This window comes from Anser cygnoides, chromosome 22 (genome assembly GCF_040182565.1).
Source record: "Anser cygnoides isolate HZ-2024a breed goose chromosome 22, Taihu_goose_T2T_genome, whole genome shotgun sequence".
Taxonomy (NCBI): Eukaryota; Metazoa; Chordata; class Aves; order Anseriformes; family Anatidae; genus Anser; species Anser cygnoides.
The window spans coordinates 8501867-8524943 of NC_089894.1; the positions used below are offsets into that span (position 1 = coordinate 8501867).

The 23077-nt window shown below is 70.8% G+C and overlaps 1 protein-coding gene across 2 annotated transcripts; it reads left to right on the plus strand.

Moving 5' to 3' along the window:
• Positions 1 to 3151: 3151 nt before the first annotated feature.
• TBKBP1 (TBK1 binding protein 1) lies at positions 3152 to 14844 on the plus strand. Of its 2 annotated transcripts, none has more exons than XM_066981445.1 (11): positions 3152 to 3293; positions 4120 to 4355; positions 5801 to 6037; positions 6115 to 6237; positions 6316 to 6420; positions 6687 to 6840; positions 6937 to 7115; positions 7191 to 7240; positions 12421 to 12539; positions 12801 to 13540; positions 13760 to 14844. In XM_066981445.1, exons 3-11 carry the CDS (start codon positions 5816 to 5818, stop codon positions 13886 to 13888), a joined length of 1821 nt encoding a protein of 606 aa, XP_066837546.1. In that variant the 5' UTR covers positions 3152 to 3293; positions 4120 to 4355; positions 5801 to 5815; the 3' UTR covers positions 13889 to 14844. The 2 variants fall into 2 exon arrangements, with proteins under 2 accessions (XP_066837546.1, XP_066837547.1); XM_066981446.1 differs by having other exon boundaries at positions 4120 to 4351; positions 5689 to 6037.
• Positions 14845 to 23077: the final 8233 nt, after the last annotated feature.

Sequence of the window (23077 nt, forward strand, 5' to 3'; positions counted from 1 at the left end):
GGTGACAGCGGCGTGGCAGCGGCGTGGCAGCTGCCATCTGTGCCACCGAGCGCGCGGGGCCCTGCGCGACGCTTCCTGGGGACGGCGCTCGGCCTCCTCCCGGTGCTCGGCCCCATCCGCGCTGCCGGGCTCGGCTTCTGCGGGCGCCAGGCCCCGGGGAGCAGCCGAGGGCAGGAGAAACCCAAATCCTGCGCGGGGCTGGGAGAGGAGTGAGGCGAAGGCGCTCGGCTTTCTGCTCCCGGGGGTGACAGCGGGGCCCTGGCCCCTGCTCCAGTGCGGAGCCACTGTCTGGCACCCGCTGGGCGCAGGGCCCGGTGGCTTCAGCGGCTGGCGCTCGCTCCCCGGTGACACCGCGCTTTGGGCTGAGCCGTCCCTCGTTTCACCGCTGCTTTTTAGCCCTGTTGTTCCCGAGGCGCTGGCTGCGAGTGCAAGCGAAGCAGGAGCTCAACGCGCAGCGGTGGGAATTTGGTGAATCCCCTCGGGTCGGGTACCCGGGGCCCTGGAGGAAACCGCACTGCAGGTGCCCAGAGCCAGGTGTGGGTGGGCTCCGCTGGGCCCGGGGGGTTCTGTGCCCCCCGGCCGTGCGCTGCGGCCCTCCCCCAGCCCCTGCACCCTCCTCTGCACCCAGGGGGGCCGCAGGGCCTTACCTGAGCCTGAGGGCAGCATGGAAACCACAGAGCTGTGCTGGTGGATGTCCGCCACTGCTGCCCTTCTTGGTGTGAGCTGTGATGGCTTGACACAAACGTGTGGCTGCATCTTAGTGAGGTTTGTGCGCGTGGATGACGGGACTCGGGGTGCGCAGGGGGCTTGGGCACCCTCCTCCACCCCCCCTGCCCCGGCCCAGGGCTCTCCTGGGGATGCAGAGGGGCCAGAACTGGGCGATGCCCCCAAAGCACGGGAGCCCTGCGTGGCAGGGAGATGAGCTCAGCATCGGCCTCTCGAATGCCTGGTGCTCTTCTTTCAGACAAGTGCTGCTCCGCAACGGGCACAGATAAGCCAAGTGGAAAATGATCTGAGGTTTTCCACTCTAAGTGGCCATGTGGCAGAGTGATTAGGTTCTCTGCACAATGATGCATCTGCGCTGGTCTAACCTCGCTGCTTAAAATAGCGCTTCTACCAGTGTGTCTGTGGCTGCCGGTGTAAATTGATTTTCAGAGCCCTGCGCTAGACCCTTGTGAGCGAGCAAAAAGCGATGGGCAAATTACTGTGCGGCCCCGTGGCAGCGGCCCAGGCGCTGTGCGAGGCTCTTCCCTAACACACGGCAATGGCCTGGGCCCAAGCTCTGCATGCGGCCCCTCCGCGGGGCTGGGGGGGGCCTCAGGCTGTGTCCCCCTGTGCTGCCACCCCTGAGGGCTGCGCAGCCCCGCACAGCACCTGCCTCCTTTGCACACACGCATGGGCGAGGACTCGCTGTTTTCTTTGCGTCAAAATTAACTTCAAACCTGATGGAAAACCTTAATTTGCACTTCAAAGCGCTTTGCAGCAGTCTGTGAGCATGAGCAGAGCCTGAGCTGATGCTCGTTTTTTTTCTGGGCCCTGTTTGCGGCACAGCCCGGCCCCGTGGCTCCCGCTGCCCCTCACGGGGTGACCGCTCCCGGGCTCGCCAGGGCTCTCCTGGGGCACCCCCAGCCCCGGTTCCTCCTCTCTCGGCCGTGCACCAGATGTGACGCGCTGCTTCCCTGGCAGAAATTCAGATGGAAATGGCTCTGCTCCGCTCGCAGCAGCCCATTAGCAGCCTGATGCCTGTCCTGGCTGCAGGGCAGCGTGAGCGGGGGGAGGCAGCAGCAGTGCATCAGTCTCCAAAAACCTCCCGGGCCCAACGCTGCGATTTTGGCTCGGGAAGGCCCGGTGCTGTGCCCAGGTTTGGCTCCAGCCCTGGGGCTGCCGCAGCGTTCCCCAGGGGACCTGCTGACGCGGGGCGGCGGGGGTCCGGCCCTGCTGCCAACCACCCCTCTCCCGCTCCAAGAGCGAAGCTCCCGGGTGCCGAGTGACGTCCGCTGAATCACCGCCGCGCTCTCACGGCGCAGCCGAGCCGCCATCCAGGCGATGATACAGCTGCGCTATACATAGCGCCGGGAGGGGGGTCTGCGGCAGGGGTGCAGGATGGGGCCCCGCGGGAGCGCCTCTGCCAGGGGCTTCGCTGCTGTTGGCTCTCTGTGGGGACGGGGCTGCCATGCTCAGCCCAAAGCGCGGCGTGCTCCTCGCCGTTTCCCTACCCCGACGCCTCTTCCCCCAGCCCCGGCACGAGCCGTCGCGTGTTGGAGGCCGATGGAGGGGCCGGGAATCGCTCCCGTGCTGACGCCTCCATCACCAGCGCCTGAACGGGAGCGGAGCTGCCCAAGCCATGCGCTGGGACGCGGCTCCTGGGCTCCATCTCGCAGCCGAGGGCCTTGGCAGGGACTCGCACGCCTGTGGGGCTGGCGGCAGTGCCGTGGGTCCGTCCGCGTGGTGCCGTGGGTCCATCCGGCTGCTCCCGGCTTCCAGGCTGGCACCGGGCCCCGCTCCCCGAGCCGGGGGCTGCTGGGCTTTGCCCCCAGAGCGGGGCTCAGCTCGCTGGGGGAGCCCTTGGAGGCAGCGGCAGCGGCAAAAGCAGAGCAGCTATTAATAACCCATGTGCAGCAAAGTGAAAAAAATGTAATTCCATAATGGAAACGGCTCCGAGGGAACAATTCAGGGAATAAAATGTTCTCCCAGCCCCCACAGCATGTGGCTGCGGCTCTGCTCAGCCCTCGGCCCCACCGCGACGGGGCCGGCGATGGGAGAGGAGACGAAAGGAGCCCCCCCCCCGCCCCCCGGCTCTCTGCCCCAACGGGGGCCGGGGGCAGCCCCGGGCACTGCCCGAGGGCTCCGGTACCGGGGCTCCGGTCCCCGTGGCGCTGCCCAGGGGGGAGGCGGGGGGCTGCAGCGGGCGGGGGCTGGGGCGCGCCGGCCCCGGGGGGGCACTGCCCTGCTCCGGCACCGGCACCGGGACCGCGGCCGGGCGGGGGCGGCCCCGGAGCGGAGCCGCGTCCCGGCGGGCGGCACCGGCGCGGCCCGGGGCGGTACCGGCGCGGCCCGGGGGGAGGGCGCTGGCGGCCGCCCGGTGCCCACGTGGTTTCGCGGTGTCTCCGGAGCGGAAGAAACGGCGGCCGGGGCCGGGGCTGCGGCGGGGGCGGCCGGGACCGGGACCGGGACCGGGGCTGACACCGGCACCGACACCGCGACCGGGGCCGGGGCCGGGGGAAGGAGCCGCATCCCGGCGGGCGCCGCCGCCGCCGCAGCGCCGCGCCTCCCGGTGATCGCCGCCCCTCCCGGTGAGTGCGGGGCCTGGGCCGGGGGCGGGCAGCGGGGGAAGGAACCGGAACCGGGCTCCCCCCGCCCAGGCCGGGCTCGCCGCAGCCCCGCCGCTGCCCGGCGGCTCCCGGCCTCCTCGGGCCCGGCCCCGGCCCCGGCCCCGCTCCCGTCCCCTCCTCCGGCCCGGCCCCCTCCCGTTCCCGGCCCCTTTCCCATCCCCGCCGCCGTGTCCCCGTCGCCATCCTCGCCCGCCCCCCCTCGGGCCCCGTCTTTGTCCCCATCCCCGTCCCCGTCCCCGCCCCGCTCCCCGGCTCGACCCCTTCTGCGCCTTTGTCCCCGGCTCCATCCCTGGCCCCGGCCCCCCCCCGGTTCCCCCTGCCCACCCCCGCCCCGTGCCGTGCGGGCTCCCCGGGCAGCCCCAGGGGGGGGCAGGGGGGGGGTCGGGGCCGAGCCGGGGCTCGGGGCGCGTTGCCGGGGGCGCCGAGGAGCCGCAGGCCCCCGGGGTCGCGGGGGGTGCCCCCCCCCCCCCAGCCTCGTGCACACGCACGTGCACGCCGCCGCACCGGGGCCTCGTGCCCGCCGCGCCCCCGGGGCGCTCCCCGGCACCGCACCGGGACCCCCGGGCTCGCCGCCTCGCCGGGGCACTGCCCGCGGGGCCGGGGGCGCGCCCCCTGCCCGCCTCGCTGCTCGCCCCCCCTCGTGCTTGCCCGGCCGCCAGCCCCCCCCGCAGCCCCCCAGCCGCGGGGAGCCGGGTGCTGGGGCTGGCACCGGCCCTGCCCGCTGCCGTCCCCCCGGCGCTCCGTCCCCACGCAGGGAGCTGCAGCCTCGGTTTTGCTCTCTTTAAAGGCGCCCGCAGGCCTCCAGGAGGGGCCGGCTGCTGGGAACCAGGAGGGAGCGAAGCCTCGCGGAGCCTCGGGGACCTCCTGCCTTGCCCCCGGAGCCTAATGCCAACGCCGCCGCCGCCGCCTCTCGTGGCCGACCTGCCGAGCGCCCGCCTCGCTGCCCGCGCCTGAGGCGCCCGCGCCGCAGCCCTGCCCAGCCCGCACCGCCTCGCCCCGCGCCCGGGGCCCGCTGCAAGGCAGGTGTCACGAGGGGTCCCGCCGTGGTGCACTTGGGGAAACTGAGGCACCGAGCAGGGGGCAGCAGAGCCAGGCGCCGGGCTCGGTACCCCGCTGGGAAGCTTGGTTCCGGTGTCCCCATGCCCTGCGTGGTGCCCCCCAGGGCACCCTCCAGCCCCAGGACTCTTGGGTCTTGCTTTGAGGGAGCCCCCAGGGACTTGGGGGGTCCAGCCTTGGCTTTCGCATGTTTTTGGGGGCCTTCTGTTTCCCCACAGGGGAATGATGATGGTGCCCTCCCTGCCCAAGCAGGGGGGGATCTCGGGGTGCCCCGTCCCCTCTGTCACTGCCCCAGGGCGTGGATTTAAAGCCCTGAGGACAGCAAGTGGGGACAGATGAGGGGCTGCGGTGCTGGGGGTTTTGTCTGCGTTTCGTGATCCCCATCCCAGCAAAGGCTGCAAAGCTCAGCCCAGGGCTGCCTGCCCCCCCCTGGCCTTCCCAGGAGCTGGGGGCACGGGGAGCAGCCGGGGGTTCTGCACCCAGGGCTGGGGCAGCGAGAGCGCCGGGCTGGCCCCAGGCTGTCCCCGCCTGCCACCCTGCAGAGCTCGCCTCCCTTTCCTGCCTGCTGCAATGAATTATTTGTGTGGCCGCGGCTCCCGGATGAGGCTGCGCCGCGCCGCTGCCCGCGGGTGGGATGGGGCGAGCTGCCCCCGCTGCCTCCTGGCCTGCTCCGGGCGCGAGCTCCCTGCAGGCTGGGTGGCCGCTCCGCCACACGCTGGGCCGCGGGGGCTCCCGCTAATTGCATGCCTCGAAATAGCGACCAGCTCGGGGGAGACAGCTCCGCTGCCAGCAGCCTGGCCCCCGGTGAGTGCGGGAGGGCACTGGGCAGCAGAGCCTTTCAGGAGCCTCTTCGGCCCCAGCACCCTGCTCACAGGTGGCTTTGTGACTGTTGTTCTGGGGACAAATCCTGCCGTGCTGGGGCTGAGAGCTGGCCAGGCAGGATCAGGCCTCGCTGGGGCTGTGCTGTGAGCCAGGTAGCTCCTGGGGGTGAGCAGCAGCGCCGGTATATAGGGCACCGCGCGGGCTCCGTGCCGCGTGGGAGGGCGGAAAGCAGCTCGCGTGCGTTGCGGGGTGGGAATCGGCGGCACCGGCCGCTATTTCTGGCACTCGCTCCCTGGGGGACGTTGGGAAAGTCACCGCGTCCCCCTGGGGCTGCTCCGCCGGGATGCTCTCTGCCGTCCCGGCTCCTTGATGCCAGCTCCTGCCCTCCTCCCCAGTATCTTGGGGTGCTGCTCGTACCCTGCTCCCTCCCTTCTGTGGGCAGGAGAGGTGACACGTGGCCCGTGTCCCCCCGCTGCAGGGACCTGTCCCCTCCGGCCTGCCCGGCAGCCCTGCAGCTCCGAGGGCGCCTGAGCTGCTGCGGCCGCATCTGTCCCCGCCTCACCCCGGGGTGCTCGCGTCCCCCCAGGCAGGACTCGCGCGGCGCCATGGACTCCATGTTCGAGGACGACATCAGCATCCTGACGCAGGAGGCGCTGGGGCCGGACGAGGACTGGCTCGACAGCCCCAACACCGACCTCTCGGGTGAGATGTGCTCGGCCTCCCACTTCGCCCTCATCACCGCCTACGACGACATCAAGAACCGCCTCACCGGGCTGGAGAGGGAGAACTCCACGCTCAAGCGGCGTCTTAAGATGTACGAGGTCAAGGTGAGGGCCTGGGGCCGTGGGCTGGGGGGCGCTGGGGGCCGGGGGTCCCCGCTGACGGCTCTGCCCCGTGGCCGCAGTACCCGCTGATCGGCGAGTTCGGGGAGGAGCACATCTTCTCTGTCTACGAGGCCAAGGAGACGTCGCTGCTCAAGAGCGAGAAGGCGTCGCTGCAGCAGCAGCTCAACCAGTTCCAGCACGAGGTGAGCGGGGTCGGGGGCACTGGGTGCTGGGGGGGGGGGTCCCCAGGCCGTGTGCTGACCCCCGCCCCTGCCCTGCAGCTGCAGAAGAGCAAGGAGCGGGAGGAGCAGCTGGATGAGATGATCCAGGCCTATGAGAAGCTGTGCGTGGAGAAGGCAGACCTGGAGTCGGAGCTGGGCGAGATGGTGGGCGCCTGCGGCTGGCAGGGGCACTGGCAGGGGGGGGGTCACTGGGGTCCCCTTCCCCACGCTGGGCAAATCGCTTCTCCCCCAGCGAGCTGCGGTGGCCTCAGTGCTGCTGTCAGTGCCACCGCCGGGACTCGGCGGGGATGCGGTGACGCAGGGCCGGGGGCTGGCGGATCGGGGTGCCAAGCTCCGGGTGTGCAGGAGGCGTGGGGGCAGGATTAATTGGGGGGCGGTGGGGCTCACCCCTCTGCCCCCCCCCCCGGCAGCGGGCGCTGGTGGAGACGCACCTGAGCCGCATCCGGAGCCTGGAGCAGCAGCTGCGGCAGCGCGACGGCGGCGCCTTCCCCGGCCTCGGCGCCCCGCTGCCGGGCCAGGAGGTGCCTTTCCTCTCCCTGCACCCCAACCCCGCGCTGAGCCACGGTGAGCCCCCCTCGCACGCACCACGGCTCCCCCCCGGGGGCCAGCCTCTGGCAGGGCCCCCCGCGGCCGTGGTGCTGAGCCGTGCCCTGCCCGCAGTGCTGGATCGGCCGGCGGGCTGGCCGAGCCGCGGGCTGGAGGCCCCGGGCCGGCTGGAGGCCGAGCTGGAGGCCGCGCGGCAGGAGGCTCAGCGCGCCCAGCACCGCGAGGAGCACCTCAAGGCCGAGTGCGAGCGGCTGCAGGCGGAGCTGAAGCACCTGCAGGACACCCGCGAGCAGGTACGGCGTGGGCAGGATGCGGCCGTGGGGACGCGGGATGGGGGCCGGGGGCTCACGGACGTGCCCTGTCCGCAGGAGCAGTCAGAGCGGGACATGGCCTGGGTGAAGAAGATGGGCGACGACCAGTAAGTGCCTGGGGGTGCGTGGGGTGCGGGCACGGGGGGGACCCCGGGAGGATGGGGGTACGGGGGGGGACACGGACACGGGGGGTGCTGGGTGGGCACCCGCTGCCCCTTCGCCCTCCCTGGGGGCAGGACGGGGGGGGCTGCCCCTTCCCCACCGCTTCTCTGCCTCGTTGCGGGGGGGGTCCGGGCGGGGGGCGCCGCGCCGGGGGGGGGGGGAGCGGGGGGAGGGGGGAGCGGGGACTGCCTCCAGAGGGCGCTGCTGCCGCGCAGGCACCGCGCCGAGCCGGGCCGTGCCGAGCCGAGCCGTGCTGTGCGGTGCGGTGCGGTGCCGAGCCGTGCCGTGCTGCTCCATGCTGCGCTGTGCCATGCCGTGCTGTGCGGTGCGGTGCTGAGCCGTGCCGAGCCGTGCGGTGCGGTGCCGAGCCGGGCCGAGCCGTGCTGTGCTGCTCTGTGCAGAGCGGTGCGGTGCTGAGCCGTGCCGTGCTGCTCCATGCTATGTTGTGCCATGCTGCGCTGTGCCATGCCGTGCGGTGCGGTGCCAAGCCGTGCCATGCCATGCTGTGCTGTGCCGTGCTGCGCCATGCCATGCCGTGCTGTGCGGTGCGGTGCGGTGCCGAGCCGTGCCATGCCATGCTGTGCTGTGCCGTGCTGCGCCGTGCCATGCCGTGCTGTGCTGTGCGGTGCCGAGCCGTGCCATGCTGCTCCGTGCCATGCCGTGCTGTGCCGTGCCGCTCCGTGCCGTGCCGTGCCGCTCCGTGCCGTGCCATGCAGCTGGCAACGCCAGCGGCACGCCCGGGCTGCTCCCGCAGTTACCGTCTCTGCACGACCCCCGCCAGCGGTTTTTTGGGGATTTATTTCCATTCGCACCGGTGCAGCTGGGCGCGGAGCCGCCGTGGTGCCGGCAGCAACAGGGGGGGTCCCTGCTCGGAGCCTCTGCCCGGCCTCCCCCTTGCTGCTGCGCTGAGCCCCAGAGGCACCACCCGGCTTCAGGAGAGGGGCCGGGAACCCCCGGCCTCGGGGGGGTCGGACGGAGGCACCCCCGGGTTTGGAGTAGGCCCAGGGGAGCTGTCGGGCTGGGCCAGGCCAATGCAGGGCACGGTGCGGCGATGTCCCCCCGAGCAGCCCGCTCCTCTCTGGCAGCAGCCCCGTTACGCCGCTCCCCTCCTCGTTCCAGCCCCAGGCGCCCGTCCCCACGCTCGGGACGCGGTGGGGGCTCCGTTCCCTCGCCCCCCACGATGTGCAGCAGGCGGGCGCCGCGCTGCGTCTCCTCCGGGCGGGCGGCGAGGTGCCGGGGCCGGCAGCCGCGTGCGGCCGTGCCGAGCTGTGGACAGATAAAAGCTGACGCGCGGGACTCGTGGGGCGCGGGGACGGGAGGGTGCCGGGGTTTTTTCTCCTCCTTTTTCTCGCCACGACGGATGCTTCTGCCGTTTCTTGTCTCCCTGGAGTAAATCAGCGCCTCGGTCGCAGCGGGGCCGTCCTGATCCGCGCTGATTTCCCCCCGAGGCTGGGGCCGACCGAGGGCTGCCGCAGCCCCGTCTCCCCGCCTCGCGTCCCAGCAGCCGCCCTTCACCCCCCGAGCTTCCTCCCTTTAATTCGCTTTGGTTTTGGCAAAGCTCAGCCCCACCGTGGCTGGGAGAGGCAGGTGTGTCCCCCCCCGCGGAGGGTCTCTGCCCCTGCCCTTGCCATCCAGCATCCAGCCCTCCCCTGGAAACAAAGCCCCCAGCGCGCTGTTAACGATTCCCAGACCCTCTCCAATTGGGGTGGGGAAACTGAGGCACCGCAGGCTCCGTGCCCTCTGCCCGCAGACAGCAGCAGAGCAAACCCCACTTTTGGGGGCGCTTTAGCCCCTTCCCCAGGGCTGGGATGGGGAATAAGTTTTTCCTCCACGGCGCTGTCTTTTCTTGTAAATAAGGCTCTTTTTTGTAACCTGCTCCTTTCCACCACTTTTTTTTTTGGCGTGAAGGGCACGTTATCTCTGCTTTTCATCTTCGGGTGACTTTTCTTTCTTTCTTTTGCCAAATTAGTCAGCCTGCCTCTGTAGTGCGCCCGCAAGGGCAGGACGGGTTGGGGTTTGACTCACTGCCTTCGATGGCAGCGCTTGCTTTTGTTGTGGAGGCGGCCACGCGATCGCCGCTGCGGCGCCTGCTCCTTTTTTGGGGGGAAAGGAGACTTTGAGCCAATTCCTGGTGCAGCCACGGCAAAGCGTCTTCGGTGACCTCAGCAGCGTGGAGGGAAGCACCGACCTTTTCTTTTTCCCTCGATTTTGCCTTTTTTTTTTTTTGTCCCTTCCCAGCTCCTGGCCGCTCCCACCTGCACTAAGGCCCTTTCCCAGCCAGGTGCGGGGCGGCCAGCGCAGCCCCAGGGGTCGGGGCTGGGTGCGGATGGGGTCGGCAACACCTGCAGCGTGGGGCTGGTCCTGGGGGGGGACAGGAAGATGCTGGACAGTGCCACAGGACCTGGGGGTGTTTCGTAGGATCTGTCCCGTGTGAGATCTCCAGCGGTGGAGGTGCTGAGAGCAAGGGGCGCTGGCTGCGGGCTGTGGGGGGCACATCCCCGCTGCCTTCCCGTGCCGCCGGCTTCCCCGCTGCCACGTTAATTTTAATGGGCTTTTGTGGGTTTTAATGAATCTCAAGGGCCGTCTCCCTGTGCAGGGTGGGGTGGGCTGAGCACACTCCCCTCGGTGCGCAGGGGCACGGTGGCACCTTGGGGACGTGCCCAGTGGCTGCAGGCTGACGCCAGCCCCCCCGTGGGGCCGGCAGCCGGTGCTCGGTCCCGGTGTGACCCTGTGCACCCACGGGTGCTGCTGCCACACCTGCCGGCCTCCACACCTCCTGCAGCCGCGGCAAGGAGCCTCCCCAGCCTCGCTCTCTGTCCCCGACGTCCCGCAGGCCGGCAGGGTGCGGAGCCAGGAGGGGTGCAAGCAGGAGGGGAGCAGGATCTGTCCCGCGGCCCCTGGCTTCGGTGGCAGTGCCGGGATATCCCCGCGCCCCTCTCCCAGGCAGCAGCTCCCCGGGGCCCCGTCCCAGTGGCGGGGGGGCAAGAGGTCGGTGCCCAGCCGTACCCCCAGCAGCCCTGGTGCACGCTCTCCCCTGCCCACCCCCTGCCCACGCGCAGATACCAGATAAGCCTGTGGTTTGTGCTTTTATTTAAGGGCTCCTTCTTGTTTACCAGGCGTAACTTGCTCGAGGTCACCCCTTCCTCCCTCCCCAAGCAACCGCAGGCCCCATGTGGAGGACGGGGCCCCCCCCGTGCCCAGCACCCCCTGCCTGGCTGGGGGGGGCCGCGTCCTGCTCCTGCACCCACCAGCTCCCCAGCGAGTGGGGGTCTGTGCTGACCCTGGTGGCAGGGAGGAGCCCCCCCCACGCCCGGCTGGGGCTGGGGGCACCTTGCGGCTGGGCAGGAGTGAGGAGATGTGGTTGGCAGCGCTGCCCCGTGGGGGGGGAAGTGGCACTGCCCCCCCCCCCCCCCCCTGAAAGGCCCCACCGCAGCGCTGGGCAGGATGCGGGGTCCCTGTCCCCATGAGGGAGCTGGGACCCCAACCCCCCCCCAGGACCCCAGCTTCCTCCAGAAGGTGACCCTGTACAGCGGGGGGGGGGCTGCGCCCTACAAATAGGCACTGGGTTCGGTTGGAATGAGCTGCGAGCACCCCTGCAAGTTGTGTGCTTTTATAGGGGATGGAAGGGGGGGCCTTAAGCCCTGGCCTCCCCCATATTTCACCAGCCACCACCTGGGGATCGCAGCTGTGCTCGCAGCCCTGCACCATCCCGCCCTGCCCCTCTGCCACCGCCGCCCCCAGCCCTCTCCTGGCCGTGGCATCCCTCCAGGGACACCAAGGGACAGCAGGGGCAGCGGCGCGGGGCAGGAAAGGTGGCAGGGGGCACGCCTGGGCCAGCGGGAGCCCCGCGGGATCCGGCTGCTCCCGCCAGAGCAGCGTCGCTCCCCGGCACTTCGGGGCCTGTGGGCGGCTGGGTTTTCGGCAGCTGTTTTGTTCTCACGTCTTATCTGCAGTTGCGTATCAAAACTCACATTTTATCCTGAAACAGCAATTTTTCAGGGTGTGGGGGAGCTGCACCGATCCTCCCCAAAAGCCCGGTGGCTGCCCTGGCTCCGGGAGGGACCCTCGGAGCCGCTGGTCGCCCCCCGTCCCGGTGCTCTGGCCGGGCTCCGGGCTCGATGCGGGGCTGGGGGCTGCTCGTCGCCCCGCTCACCCCGGCGCTGCGCGCTCCTCCACCCCAGCGCTGCGGTTTTCACACTTCCTCCCTGCGCTGCAGCGTGACTTTGAGAGGAGCGGGGTGGCCCCGGGGCAGGGGGTGCTCCGGTCAGCCAAAATCCAGCACCGGAGCCGGGCCCCCGCCTAGAGCTGCGGCTGCCGTGCCAGCGCTCCCCGGGCTCGAAGTTGGGTCAGGAGCACTGAGGGACCCCAGCGCTCCGCAGGGGGAAACTGAGGCAGCCGAAGCCAGGCACCGAGAGCCCAGCCCCGGGTGGGGGCACGCACAGCACCCGTGTCTCCTCTGCTTCTTGGGGGGGGGGATGCAGGGCGGGAAGCCGTCAGCGATGCCTGGCCAAGGCAGTTTGGGAAATGTCCCATGCGGCCCCCCCGGAGCCACCCAGCAGGGCCGTGGGGCCTCTGGGGATGTGACACGGGACCGAGCTGGGGAAACTTCATCTTTTCTTTTCCTTTTCTTTTCCTTTTCTTTTCTTGCCCGTGATAAGATCGCAGGGGAGGCAGCGCGGGGCAGACCTGTCGGCTGCTGTTACGAGCGGCGTCTCCCGGGTCCCGGGGGTGTCACAACGGCTCAGTTCAACTCGCCGTGCGCGGCGGCGGGCGCGCCGAGCCTGACAGCCCCGCGGGAACCTCAGGAGATGGGTTCTCCCTTCACATCACCCGGGAGAATATGTTTTTTAAAAGTGACACCCAAGTTGGGGGAGAATTGATGACTTTGTCAGGGCCTTTGAAAGCTGTTGGTGAGCTCAGTGCCCACCTCCAGCGCCTCGTGCCTGCGCTCCTGCTCCTCCCGGCCCCTGGGCAGCAAGGCATGGCTGCAAATTTCCCTTTTGAGTCACGGAGCCCGGTTTGGGGTCGTTTTGGGTGCGCCCACAGCACCTGGTGCAGGGAGGGCGCTGCTGGCCTGGGGGACCAGGGGTGCTCTGCCCTCGGTGACGCGCTGTCCCCGCCGCAGGGTGAACCTGGCGCTGGCCTACACGGAGCTGACGGAGGAGCTGTGCCGCCTGAGGAACCTCAGCTCCCTGCAGAGCCAAATCCTCCGCGCGCTGCTGCAGGAGAAGAGCCTCAACGGCGGTAAGAGGGGCCGGGGGTGCTGCAGAAAATGAAGAGCACGCTGACTGCCCTCGTCCTCCGGGCTCTGCAGCGCTCCTGTGCGTCCATCCCAGGAGCACCCCAGGGATGCGTCCCGGGAGCATCCCTCCTGGGAGCATCCGTCCCGGGAGCATCCCTCCCACCGGCTCTCCAGGGCCCCCCCATCCATCCGGGGTGCACACAGGTGCCGCCGAGCTGACGGGGGCATTGTTTGTGTCTCCCCCCTCCCGTTTTGCTTTGCAGGCCAGCGCCACTCCCCGCTGTCCCAGTGCCACTCGCCGGCCCAGCAGCGCCGCTCGCCCGCCCCGCAGTGCCCCTCGCCCGCGCCCGGCCGCTCCCCGGCCCCGCAGTGCCAGTCCCCGGCGCTGCAGCGGCGCTCCCCAGCCCCCCAGTGCCAGTCGCCCGCCCAGCAGCGCCGCTCGCCCGCCCCGGGGCCCTGCCAGTCGCCGGCCCAGCAGCGCCGCTCGCCCGTGCCCACCTCCAGCCCCTCGCCCGCCCAGCAGCGCCGCTCCCCGGCCCCGCTGCCCTGCCCATCCCCGGCCTCGGCGTCCCCGCACCGGCTGCCCGGCGAGAGGATGGAGCTGGGCTACGCCAAGCCCTCCAGCCGCCACATCAAGGCCGGCTTCCAGGGCCGCCGCAGCTACTCGGAGGTGAGCAACGTGGCCCTGTACCAGCAGAGCCGCTCGCTCTGGCTGCAGCCCGAAGCCTCGACGCTCCCCAAGCACCGGCCCTACGGCGAGGTGTACCTGGGGGGCACGGGGGCCCCCCTGAGCGCCCGCGAGCCCTTCGAGGAGCACGTGCGCTTCGAGAAGCAGTCGTCGGACGAAGAGGACTGGGCGGTCCCCAGCCCCCCCAGCCCCGAGGTGGGGGCTGTCCGCTGCGCCTCCTTCTGCGCCGGCTTCCCCATCCCCGACGCCGCCGCGCACCGGGCAGCTGCCGCCTATGCCAGGACCGAGCACGCCCAGTCCTGGCCCTCGATCAACGTAAGAGGGACCCCTGCCCGCCCCAGGGCCCGGGGCGGTGGGTGGGGGCAGGCAGGGGCCGGGACCCCTCCTCCTGGCAGCCCTGCAGCGTGCCTCGGTTCCCCCCGCGGCTCCCCAGCCCGCGCCCAGCGAAGGAGCACGATGGTGGGAGGGGGCTGGGGGCGAGGATCGGGCCCGGGCCCTGCGGAGGTGGGCTCAGGGCTGCCCCTGTGCCCACAGCTGCTGATGGAGACGGTGGACTCGGAAATCCGGAGCTGCCCGCTGTGCCAGCTGGCCTTCCCCATCGGCTACCCGGACGATGCTTTGATAAAGCACATTGACTCGCACCTGGAGAACAGCAAGATCTGAGCTCCTCCGCCCGCGCCGCCCTCCTGGCCACGGGCTGCCCCCTCCCCGGACTTTGGATGCTGCATGAGAACACAAGGAGTGACACGGCTCCGAAATACCTCCAAGTATTCAGTAGCTGCGGAGGGACTGACCCCACAGGAGCCCCAGGCCCCTCCTGGCCTCGCGTGTAAGTGGGTTTTCCCCACTCCCCCTTGCCCAGTCCATGCATCCACGGAGAATTTGGATGCTCGAACCAGGATGCTCGGGGTGCTCTGGGCTGGGTCTGGGGGCTGCTGGTAGGGACCCGCCTGCACCCATGGGTTTCTCTGCTTGATCTCAGGGAGGATTTGAGGGACTGGGTCCTGGATCTGGCCCCCAGAAAGCAGGTGAAGGGAAGGGGCTGCCCCTTCTGGGGCCCACTGGGTCAGAATTGGTTTGGGGGGGGGGCTGCTTGTTCTTGGTCCCCCACCTCTTCCCACCAGTTCAAGCATCTTTCCAGTCTTTTACATTAAAAGCATCGCCCCCCGCCCCCATTTCTCCCTTCTCCCCACAACGATGCTGCTGAGAAACAAACCCCACGGCCCATGGCACAGCATGGACGTCCCGCACCACTGCACTGAGCTCTGCGGCCGCCGGCACCCCTGGTCCCTGCGGGGCCGTGTGGCCGCCTGCCCAGGCCCCACGCCCCTGGCCCCCACCCGCACCCCCCACGTTCGATCTACCTCAAAGCCGCCGAGAGGCCCCCGACATCGGGAGCGGGGGTCTGCGGCACCGTCCCCCCGCCGCCGAGCCCCTCCGCGCTGCATGTCCCCCCGTGCCACGGCGCGCACGTCCACACGCACCACCCGAGGGCTGGCCGGGGTCTGGCCCCTGCTCCCTCGGGGTCCCCGCGCAGGGGGACCTGCGCTCTGTGAAACGCCGCCGAGTCCAATAAAACCCTTCCCCAGTGCCCAAAACACTGCTGGGAGCCAAAGCTGCCACCTCTCTGCTGGTCCCCGGGGAGGAGGGGGACAGGCTGCGGGTGTCCTGCAGTGGGGCGCGCGCTGCCGTGGTGTGTCCGGCCCCGGGCCCCCCCCCGGACAGGGTCCCCTCGCGCTGGTGCCCATGGGGTGACCGGGTTCGGGGTGCCCGTTGCGAGTAACCTACTAAGATGGCCCCGTTCCCAGCACGGCGGGATGTTTCGGGTTTACTGCTGTGGCAGGCAAGAAGAAATAGGACAATCTAAAACAAAACAAAACCGCCGTGAACCCTGGGGGTGATGGCACGGCCGAGCCCCAGTCCCCGGTGCCAGCGCTGACAGCAGCGCTGGAGCTAGGCCAGTGCCCACGGGGTCCCCGTGCAGCTGGGGAAATCCTGCCCTGAGCCTGCCCCAGGCCTGGGGGGGCTGTGGGTGCGTGGGGGGACTGGGGTGGGTGGGCGCGTGGTGTCGGTGGCACGAAACACCAGCCCCAAGCCCCCTCTGCTCCTGAGCCGCTCCCTGTGATGGTGCCGAGCGTCACCGCGGTTCCTTGGGGAGGGTAAAATGGGCATGGGGGCCCCCAGCCCCGCCGGGACCCCCCGCTCCGAGCAGCTCCGCTCTGCCTCGTCCCTGCGGCGTGGGACAGGCGGAGGGGGCGAGAGAAACGCCCGCAGCTCAGGGGCGAGCTGCGAGGCCCCGGCGCGGCGGGGCCCAGACCGCAGCGGAAGCCGGCAGCCGGCGAGGTGCCGCTGAGCGCAACGCGGCTGGGGCGGGGGCGCACCGCGGGGCGCAGAGGGAGGGGGCACCCCTCGGGCATGACACCGGGGGAAGGTCGCCAAGAGTCCCCGACGGGCACGCTCGCACCTCTGCCGCTTGCCCCCGGCTTTGATAGCGGCCGAAAGGTGCCTGCGAGCCCTGCCCCGGGGTGGGGGTCGGGGTCCCGGGGGGCAGCAGCCGTGGGGGGGGGCAGGTGGGTGCAGCTGCAGCCAGGTGGCTGAGCACCCAAACGCAGCGCTCGGAGGAAGGGGCTGCCCTGCGCACCGGGAGGCTCCGTCCCTCCCAAACCTGCCCCGGTGAGGCCTGCAGCCTCCCCGTGCGCTGTTGGGGGGCATGGTCCCGGGGGGGGCTCTCAGCCAATTCTGTGCCCCGCAGGGTGCAGCAGCTTGGAGCCAAGACACCCGAAAACCTGGCTTGTCTCGGGAAAGCCCAGCCCGCCAGCCCCGCTGCGGTAGGGCCCAGCAGTGCGATGAGTTGTGGCAGTTCCCAGAGCTCAGCAGGGAAAATTTGGGGGGGGTGGGGGGGGCTCTATCCCTGCTCCCCACAGCTCAGCGTCAGCGGGGCGAGAGGTGGCCCCGGCAGGCAGCCAGCTCCGGGCTGTGCGAGCGCAGGGCTGCGGCGATGGTGTGAAGCAGATACGGGCTCCGCAACGCCTGCGCCCGAGCGGCAGCAGCTGCGCCGCGCGTTATCGGGGGGCTGATCTCTGCATCTGGCGGGGGAAGGAAGAGCAGCACCTGCCGGGGACGGGCCGGATCCTGCCCCCATCTGGCACGGGCAGCCCCGGCGCCGGGCAGCGAGGCCGCGGTGGCTCCCAGAGGGATGCGCTGCTCCAGGGAAGGGTCCCCAAAGGAGCCAAGCGGGGTGGCTGCCCCCACGCAGGATGAGGACTGATCCCCGCCCGGGGCCGCGTCGAGGATGCCCAGGGCTGGCTGTCACAGCCCGGCTCGGTCCCCAGTCTCCCACCAGTTTGTGCTGGGACAGCACTGGGCGGGGGCTCTGCGGGGCGCAGGGCCAGGCGCAGGGGCTGCCCCCCCCGCCCACTCTGCCCCCAGCTCCTCTCTCTCTTTTTTTGAAATCACGTGATAAATTTCAAACGGAGCGAGCCGTGCGGTTACTCATCCCGCGGCCGATTCCTCCGGGGGCGGCTGCCGATGAGTCAGGGCGCGAGCCTGGGGGGGTCCGGGGTCCCCGGACCCCTTCCCAGCGCCCTCCCTGCTGCAGCCCCCCCAGGGCCGTGCCGTGCTCCCGGGTGGCCACGTGCCCCCCCCAGCCCGCACGAGGCCCCAGAGCCGCTGCAGGCGACGCTGCCACGGCTCCTGCTCCCCCTGCACTGCTCTGGGGACACGCGGGGCAGGGGGGCACCACAAACCTCGGCGATGGCAGCGGCACTGCCCTGCTCACGCTGCCCTGCTCGGTGGCTGTGCCGTGCCTCCACCTGCAGGGCCGAGCTGCCGGTGCCGTGTGCGGGATGTGAGCGTGTCCCCCCCCCACCCCCCCACCGCACCCCCTGGGGCAGGAGCTGTCCTTAACCCCAGCTCCCCCCTTGGCACAGGGCAGCCGGCACCGCTGTGCCACCCGCACCCCGGCCACCCCGTGCCTCAGTTTCCCCAGGCGCAGGGCAGGGGGCGGGGGGGGGGCAGCCCCATTTCCTCTGCCCCCCCCCCCAGCGCTGCTGCCGCCCTGGCAGCTCGCAGCAGGGTGCTGCAAACCGCAGCTGGCTGTGGCTTGGGGCTCTCCCTCACCCTCCAGGGCTGCAGCGCTTCCACCCGCACCCCTCCCCGGCCCCTGCCCACCTCGGCATGGGGGTCCCACAGGCGGTTGGGGGGCACAGACCCCATGTCGGGTTGTGGGTGGGGGTCTCATTCCCTGGCTCCTGACCCCCGCTCAGACCTGCAGTCAGGCAGCGCCCCCCCCCCCCAGCACCGGTTTTCTCCCCCCAGCCCCGGTGGGATTCACGTGGCTCTGTGCCATGCCCACCCCGCGCCACTGTCCTCAGCCCCTCCGCCCGCCGCCCTCCCCAGCCCACGGTGGGTCTCAGCTCTGTGTTTCCTATGCAGCAACTTTCTTTATTTTCCCACCAAAAAACCCCTCTTATTTTGGGCCGGTTGAAAGGTTTCTTTTTCCAGCAGGCTTTCAGTTTTTTTTTTCTCAGCATTTCTATCGGTAAGGGGAAAAATGAAGCAATTCTTGCTGCTTCGCTTCTCTGGTTCTCCTGCCAGGGGCTGGCGGCAGCTGGGTCCTGGTGGCACGGGGGCGACGGGGGCTGGTTCCAGGCGGGGAGGGCGGCGGCAGCGGGGCCTGCGCCATGGAGGGGCCGCGCTGATGTAGTGCGGGGTGAGCTGACACCTTGCCCTCACAGCATCCTTCTCTCTCCTCCAGCCGGCCGCCTCAGCGTCACATTTGTCACCGATGACCCAAGGGCTCCGTGAGCTCCTGGGGATCAGCCCTGCGCCCAGGGTGCTCCCCGCAGGTGCACTGAGGATTTTGGCAGCCCTGGGAGCAGGGCCCCACGTGCCCCCCGACCCACCGCAGGGGCTGCAGCGGCAGCCGGGCCCCCCGGCCCTGGGGCAGGAGGTGGGAGCCCTGCAGGGCGCCCGGCCCCGGCTCCCCTCCGCTGGGTTTATAGGAAACGGTGCTGCGAGGAAGCGCCCGGCGCTCCTGCCGGGGTGAACGTTTCTTTCCAGCCGTGGGCGCCGAAAGGCCCCTCTCTGCCACGGATCCGGTGTGAGTCAAAGCCAGAGCCCTGGGGTTTAACCACAAGCCCCAGAGCTGCTGTGTCACGGGGGAGCACCACCAGAGGCGTTTATAAGAAATGGGGGGGCTGCCCAGCCAGGAACGGGACCCTGGCCAGCGCAGAGGCTTTGCCCGTATCGAGAGGAACCCAGGGGATGTGGGACGACCAGCATGGGCACGGCGCACAGCCCATCTTCTGCACAGCCACCGGGGCTGCTGCATTTCGGGTTCTCAGCCCAGCCCCGTCCCGGGGTGCCCGGTGCCCGCACCACCGCGGGGTGCCCGGCCCCCCAGCCCCACGGGCAGCACGGCCTCGCCTCCCCTGGGTCCCGCTGGGCCCCGTCGCAGCTCGCGGCTCGTCCCTGCCCCAGGTGTGCCGGCAGCTGCCTGGCCCCTCGCAGATGTTCCTCCTGGAGACCCAGAGCCCCTCGCACGTGCCTCCCCTCCCGGCCTCGGGGAAGGCGTCCGCAGCCCCAGGGAGCTCCCTCCGTGCGCACCGGAGCCGGGTGCTGGGCACGGCCAACCCTGCCACCCAGGGGGGAGGTGGCGCGTCCCCCCCCCCGACCTTCCTCATCACACAGAGGGATCGGCTTCTCATCGTCGCGCTACGGTGGGGACCCCCCCTCCCTGCTCCCCAGCACGAGGGGGGCAGCGACCTCAGATGACGGCGGGGGGGCGGCCCTGGCTGCCATGTGCCCAGCGCCTTCGCGGATGCTGCGGAGCGACAAGTGCCACCGGGCCCCCGGGGGCCGGCAGCCGGCCCGGCCCAGCACACGGGGCCCGCGATCTTGCTGCGGGGAGGTGACGGAGCCAACGCGCCGTGACAAGGGCCTCGCGCCCCCCCGCCGCGGCCAGCGCCTCGGCAGCGCCCGCCGGGGGGGACTTCTCGGCTGTCACAACCGATCTGCGTTGGGGGCAGCGTCTGCCGGCGCTGTAAGTGGGGTTAAATTCGGGGTCACCTGGATCGAGCACAGGGGGGGCTGCTGGAAGACAGCTCCCCCCCCCCAAAAAAAACAAAAACACACACCCCCTGTGCCCGGGCACCCCTTGTCCCCAGTCGCCACCAGGGTGGGACGGGTGGGGTGGGGTGGCGGGGCCGTGCTCCTTGTGGGGAGCGCTGGGGTGAGGCAGAGGGGGAGAAAATGAGACCCCCGGCCCCTGCCCGCCGCGGGGACAGCGCGGAGGTGGGCAGCCACGGCAGCAGCCCCACAGCAGGCTTGTCCCCGGAGGCGGCAGGGAGCTCGTGCCATGACCGAGGGGACACGGGGGATGCGGTGGCCACGACCTGCCCCCGGCGCTGTGCTGCCCAGCAGCCCCAAAGCCACCAGCGGCACCGCCACCCGTGTCAGCGTCAACTCCCCGTGACCCTCCGGGACAGGCACCGCTGCCACCGTCACCATGCGGCCACCCCGGGGCCACCATCACGGGCAGCTGGACCCCAACCGCCCCTGCCAGGAATCGGCTGGAGCTGCAGAAATCCCTGCGGGGAACCTCAGCGTCCCCCCCAAAGCCCCGCAGCCAGCACGGGGCAGTTCTGGGCTGTGAAAGCAGCACTGGGGGGCAAAGCCCACCTAACCTGTGCAGGCAGAAACACCCACCCTTGTCCGAGGCCAAGCCCCGGTGCTCTGGATTTGCTGGGGCCTGGGCAGGTGGGATTTGGGGCTGGGCCCCCTGCCCGGTGCCGCCAGCCCCTGCCACCCCGCGCCCCCCCCTTGTTTTCGGTGCCTGTGTCGCAGCCTGGGCTCACGCTGATCAGGCTGCAGCCGCGGGCAGATGCTTTTAACTAGCTGCTGAAATTAAAACGGCTCCGTCTCCTTCCCCCTGACCTATTTTTAACATTTGATTGGATTTTCTTCCTGCGCGCCAGCCCCTGGTGGGGCTGCGGTGTCAGCCCCGCGTCACATCATTGAACGCGCGCGGGGCGTCATTTGTCACTTTGCATCTCCCGGAGCCCCCCCGGACGGCGCAGCGGGTGCACGGGGGGCCAGCCCGGGCTTTGCCCGCATTCCCGTGCCCGGCTCCGCTGCACCACGGCCGCTCCGTGCCCTGCCCGCAGCGCGCTGGGCACCGTCCCCGCGTCCCCATATCCCAGCACTGTCCCCGCGACGAGGCCCAGCTGTCGGCGCCACCATCCCGGCCCTTTCCTGTGGTCCCAGGTGCTGCGCGGGAGGGTCCCTGCGGGGGCCGGGACACCCGAGTGCGGTCCCCGTCCCCGAGCAGCCGGCGCTGACACCTCCACTTCCGCTTGGCACGGCTCTGCCGGTTATTTTTAACCCCTGGCTCCTCCGTTAGGCATGCGGCGAGCCCCCCCCGCCGCCACCCTGCCTCCGGCTGCTGCCCCCCGCGGCAGGATCGGGCCCTCCGGAGCTGGGCCCTGCGGGGCAGGCTGGGACCCCCTGGGATGGAGTAGGACCAGTGGGGATGTATGGGACTGGTGGGGCAGGATGAGGCCAATGGGGCAAGATGGGACCGCTGGGGCAGGATAGGACCGGTGGGGCAGAATGGGGCCAGTGGTGCAGGATGGGGCCAGTGGGGCAGAATGGGGCCGGTGGGGCAGGATGGGACCGGTGGGGCAGGATGGGACCCAGCAGAGTAGGACAGGACCCTGCAGGGCAGGATGGGACCAGCAGGAGCAGGGCAGGGTTCACCACTGCTCTCACTTCTGGGCTGCAGCAGCCGCAGCCCCGTCCCGGAGGGGCCAGGACCCCCGTGCCCCCACGCCAGCTGTGCCACCGGACCTGCAGGGCCCCTTCACCCCTGTCCCGTGGCCGGGTCCCTGACTGGGGCTCTGTGCCGCCCGGTCCCGCGGTGCCACGGAGGCGAGTGTGCGTGGCCGCCGGCCCCCGGCTGCACCCCAGCCCCGCGCTGTCAGACGCCACAGCACGTGGCCCCCCCGCCCCGCACGGTCAGCGCTCATCACGCCCCGGCGAAGACGAGGGGCCGGGGGCTGCGCCCCGAGCCCCCCGCGCCGCCGTCACGCTAAGCCGGCCAGACAGGGGCTGCGGCCCCCGAGCGCTCCGGAGGGAACCGCGGCTTTTCAGGGAAGATCTGGCTCCCGCTGAAGCAAATCGGGTGCTACAGGAATCGGGCGAGGGGTCAGGGGGAGGCGGGTGGGGGCTGAAACGGACTCCCCCAGCCCCGCGGCACCGGCGGGCACCCGGCACTGCGGGGGGGGGGCAGAGCTGGCGCACGCTCGCCCTGGCACACGCAGACAGCGGCGATCCTGCACACAGCCACGCTCACACCGGCCCCATGCACACCCCAGCCCCTTTGCACACACACATCAGCCTCTCTCATGCTTGCACACGCACCCCGTCCCCTTGCACACCCTCAGCCCCCTGTGCTCATCCTGCCCCGTGCATGGGGGGTGCTGGCACCTGCAGGGACGCGGGGGGAGCTGCCCTGTGCAGGCTGGGGACGAGTCCCATGGCCAGGGCGAGCGGTGAGGGGGAGGAAGAGGGCCTGGAGCTGAACCACGGTTTGGGCTCCCAGGGGTCACGGGGAAGGCGCTGGGTGCTGGTGAGCAGGATCCGGCCCACGGGAGGGGGGCAGCGCCGCTGCCACTGCGGGGTCCCGCGGCTCCAGGGCCGGGTGTCGCGGCGGGGGCTGCGCAGGGGTTAACGGCGCGGGCGAGCACCAGGAGGGTTTTGGATGGCACCGAGCTATGTTAATGACTTTTCTTCCTGTTCCTCTCCTTTTACACCGAGGGCAGCTCGGTAACCAGAGCCTGCTTCCTTCCCTGAGATTAAGGAGCCGACTGCTTGTGTCCCCCCCCCACTGCCCCCCCCCGAGCAGCCACTGACTTGTCACCCAGCATCTGTCCCCAGCTCCCATGGGTGCTGAGCATCCTCTCAGCCCCAGCCAGGATTCCCCCGCCAGACGGGGAGCTGCTTCCCAGGGTGCTCCGGGGAAGCCCTGCGGTGCTGCTGCCCCCCCCCTAACCCCCCCCCCACGGGGTTTGGGGCGCAGAGGTGGCTGCTGACGGCGCTGCGGGTTGGGGCGGGGGGGGGGGGGGGCCTCGGGGGCAGGTGAGCGGGGGCCAGGGTTTGCCACGGCAGGGCTGAGACCCCCAGCCAGCCCCCAGCCCCCAGCCACGCACGGTCCCTGGGGGGGGGGGGGGACACAAATCACTGCCCGTGACTTGGTTTCCCCCGCCCACTGTGACACATGGGACGCCTGCTGGTAGGGGGGGGGGCACACGGGGGGTGCCCCAAACCATGGGACGGCCGCTCCGGGCTGCACGAGGCCGTGCCAGCCCCAGAGCAGGAGCCAGGGCCAGGGCAGGCATCAGAGGGGACCGGCGTTGGGGGGCTCTGGGGGGGGGGGGGGGGGGGGGTTCCAGCATCGACGCTCTGCTCCGTGGCACCCGGCTCCAGCCTGGGTCTGCCCCGACCCCTGCCCAGTGCTGAGCCGGACCCCTCCCCAGCCACGCTGCCCCCCGAGCTGGTGGTGCAGTGGGGGGGGAGGGGGGGGGCAGCCCTGCAGGCACCACCGCGTGTCCCGCAGCGCGGCCACGGCCCCCCCAGGCCGGGCGCTGGGGTCCCATGCCCCGCAGGTGGCCGTCCCGGCCTCGCCGCGCTGCGGTTTGCGTTCATGCCCCCACGAGCTCCTCAGCAGCGCGCTGCCTTCGAGCAGCAGCGAGATGCAAATTCCTCTGGGGTGGGGGGAGTATTTTTGTTTTTCCCTGAGACCAAATTTAGCCCCCGCGGGTGCCTGGTGCATTTGCGCTCGTTTTAATAATG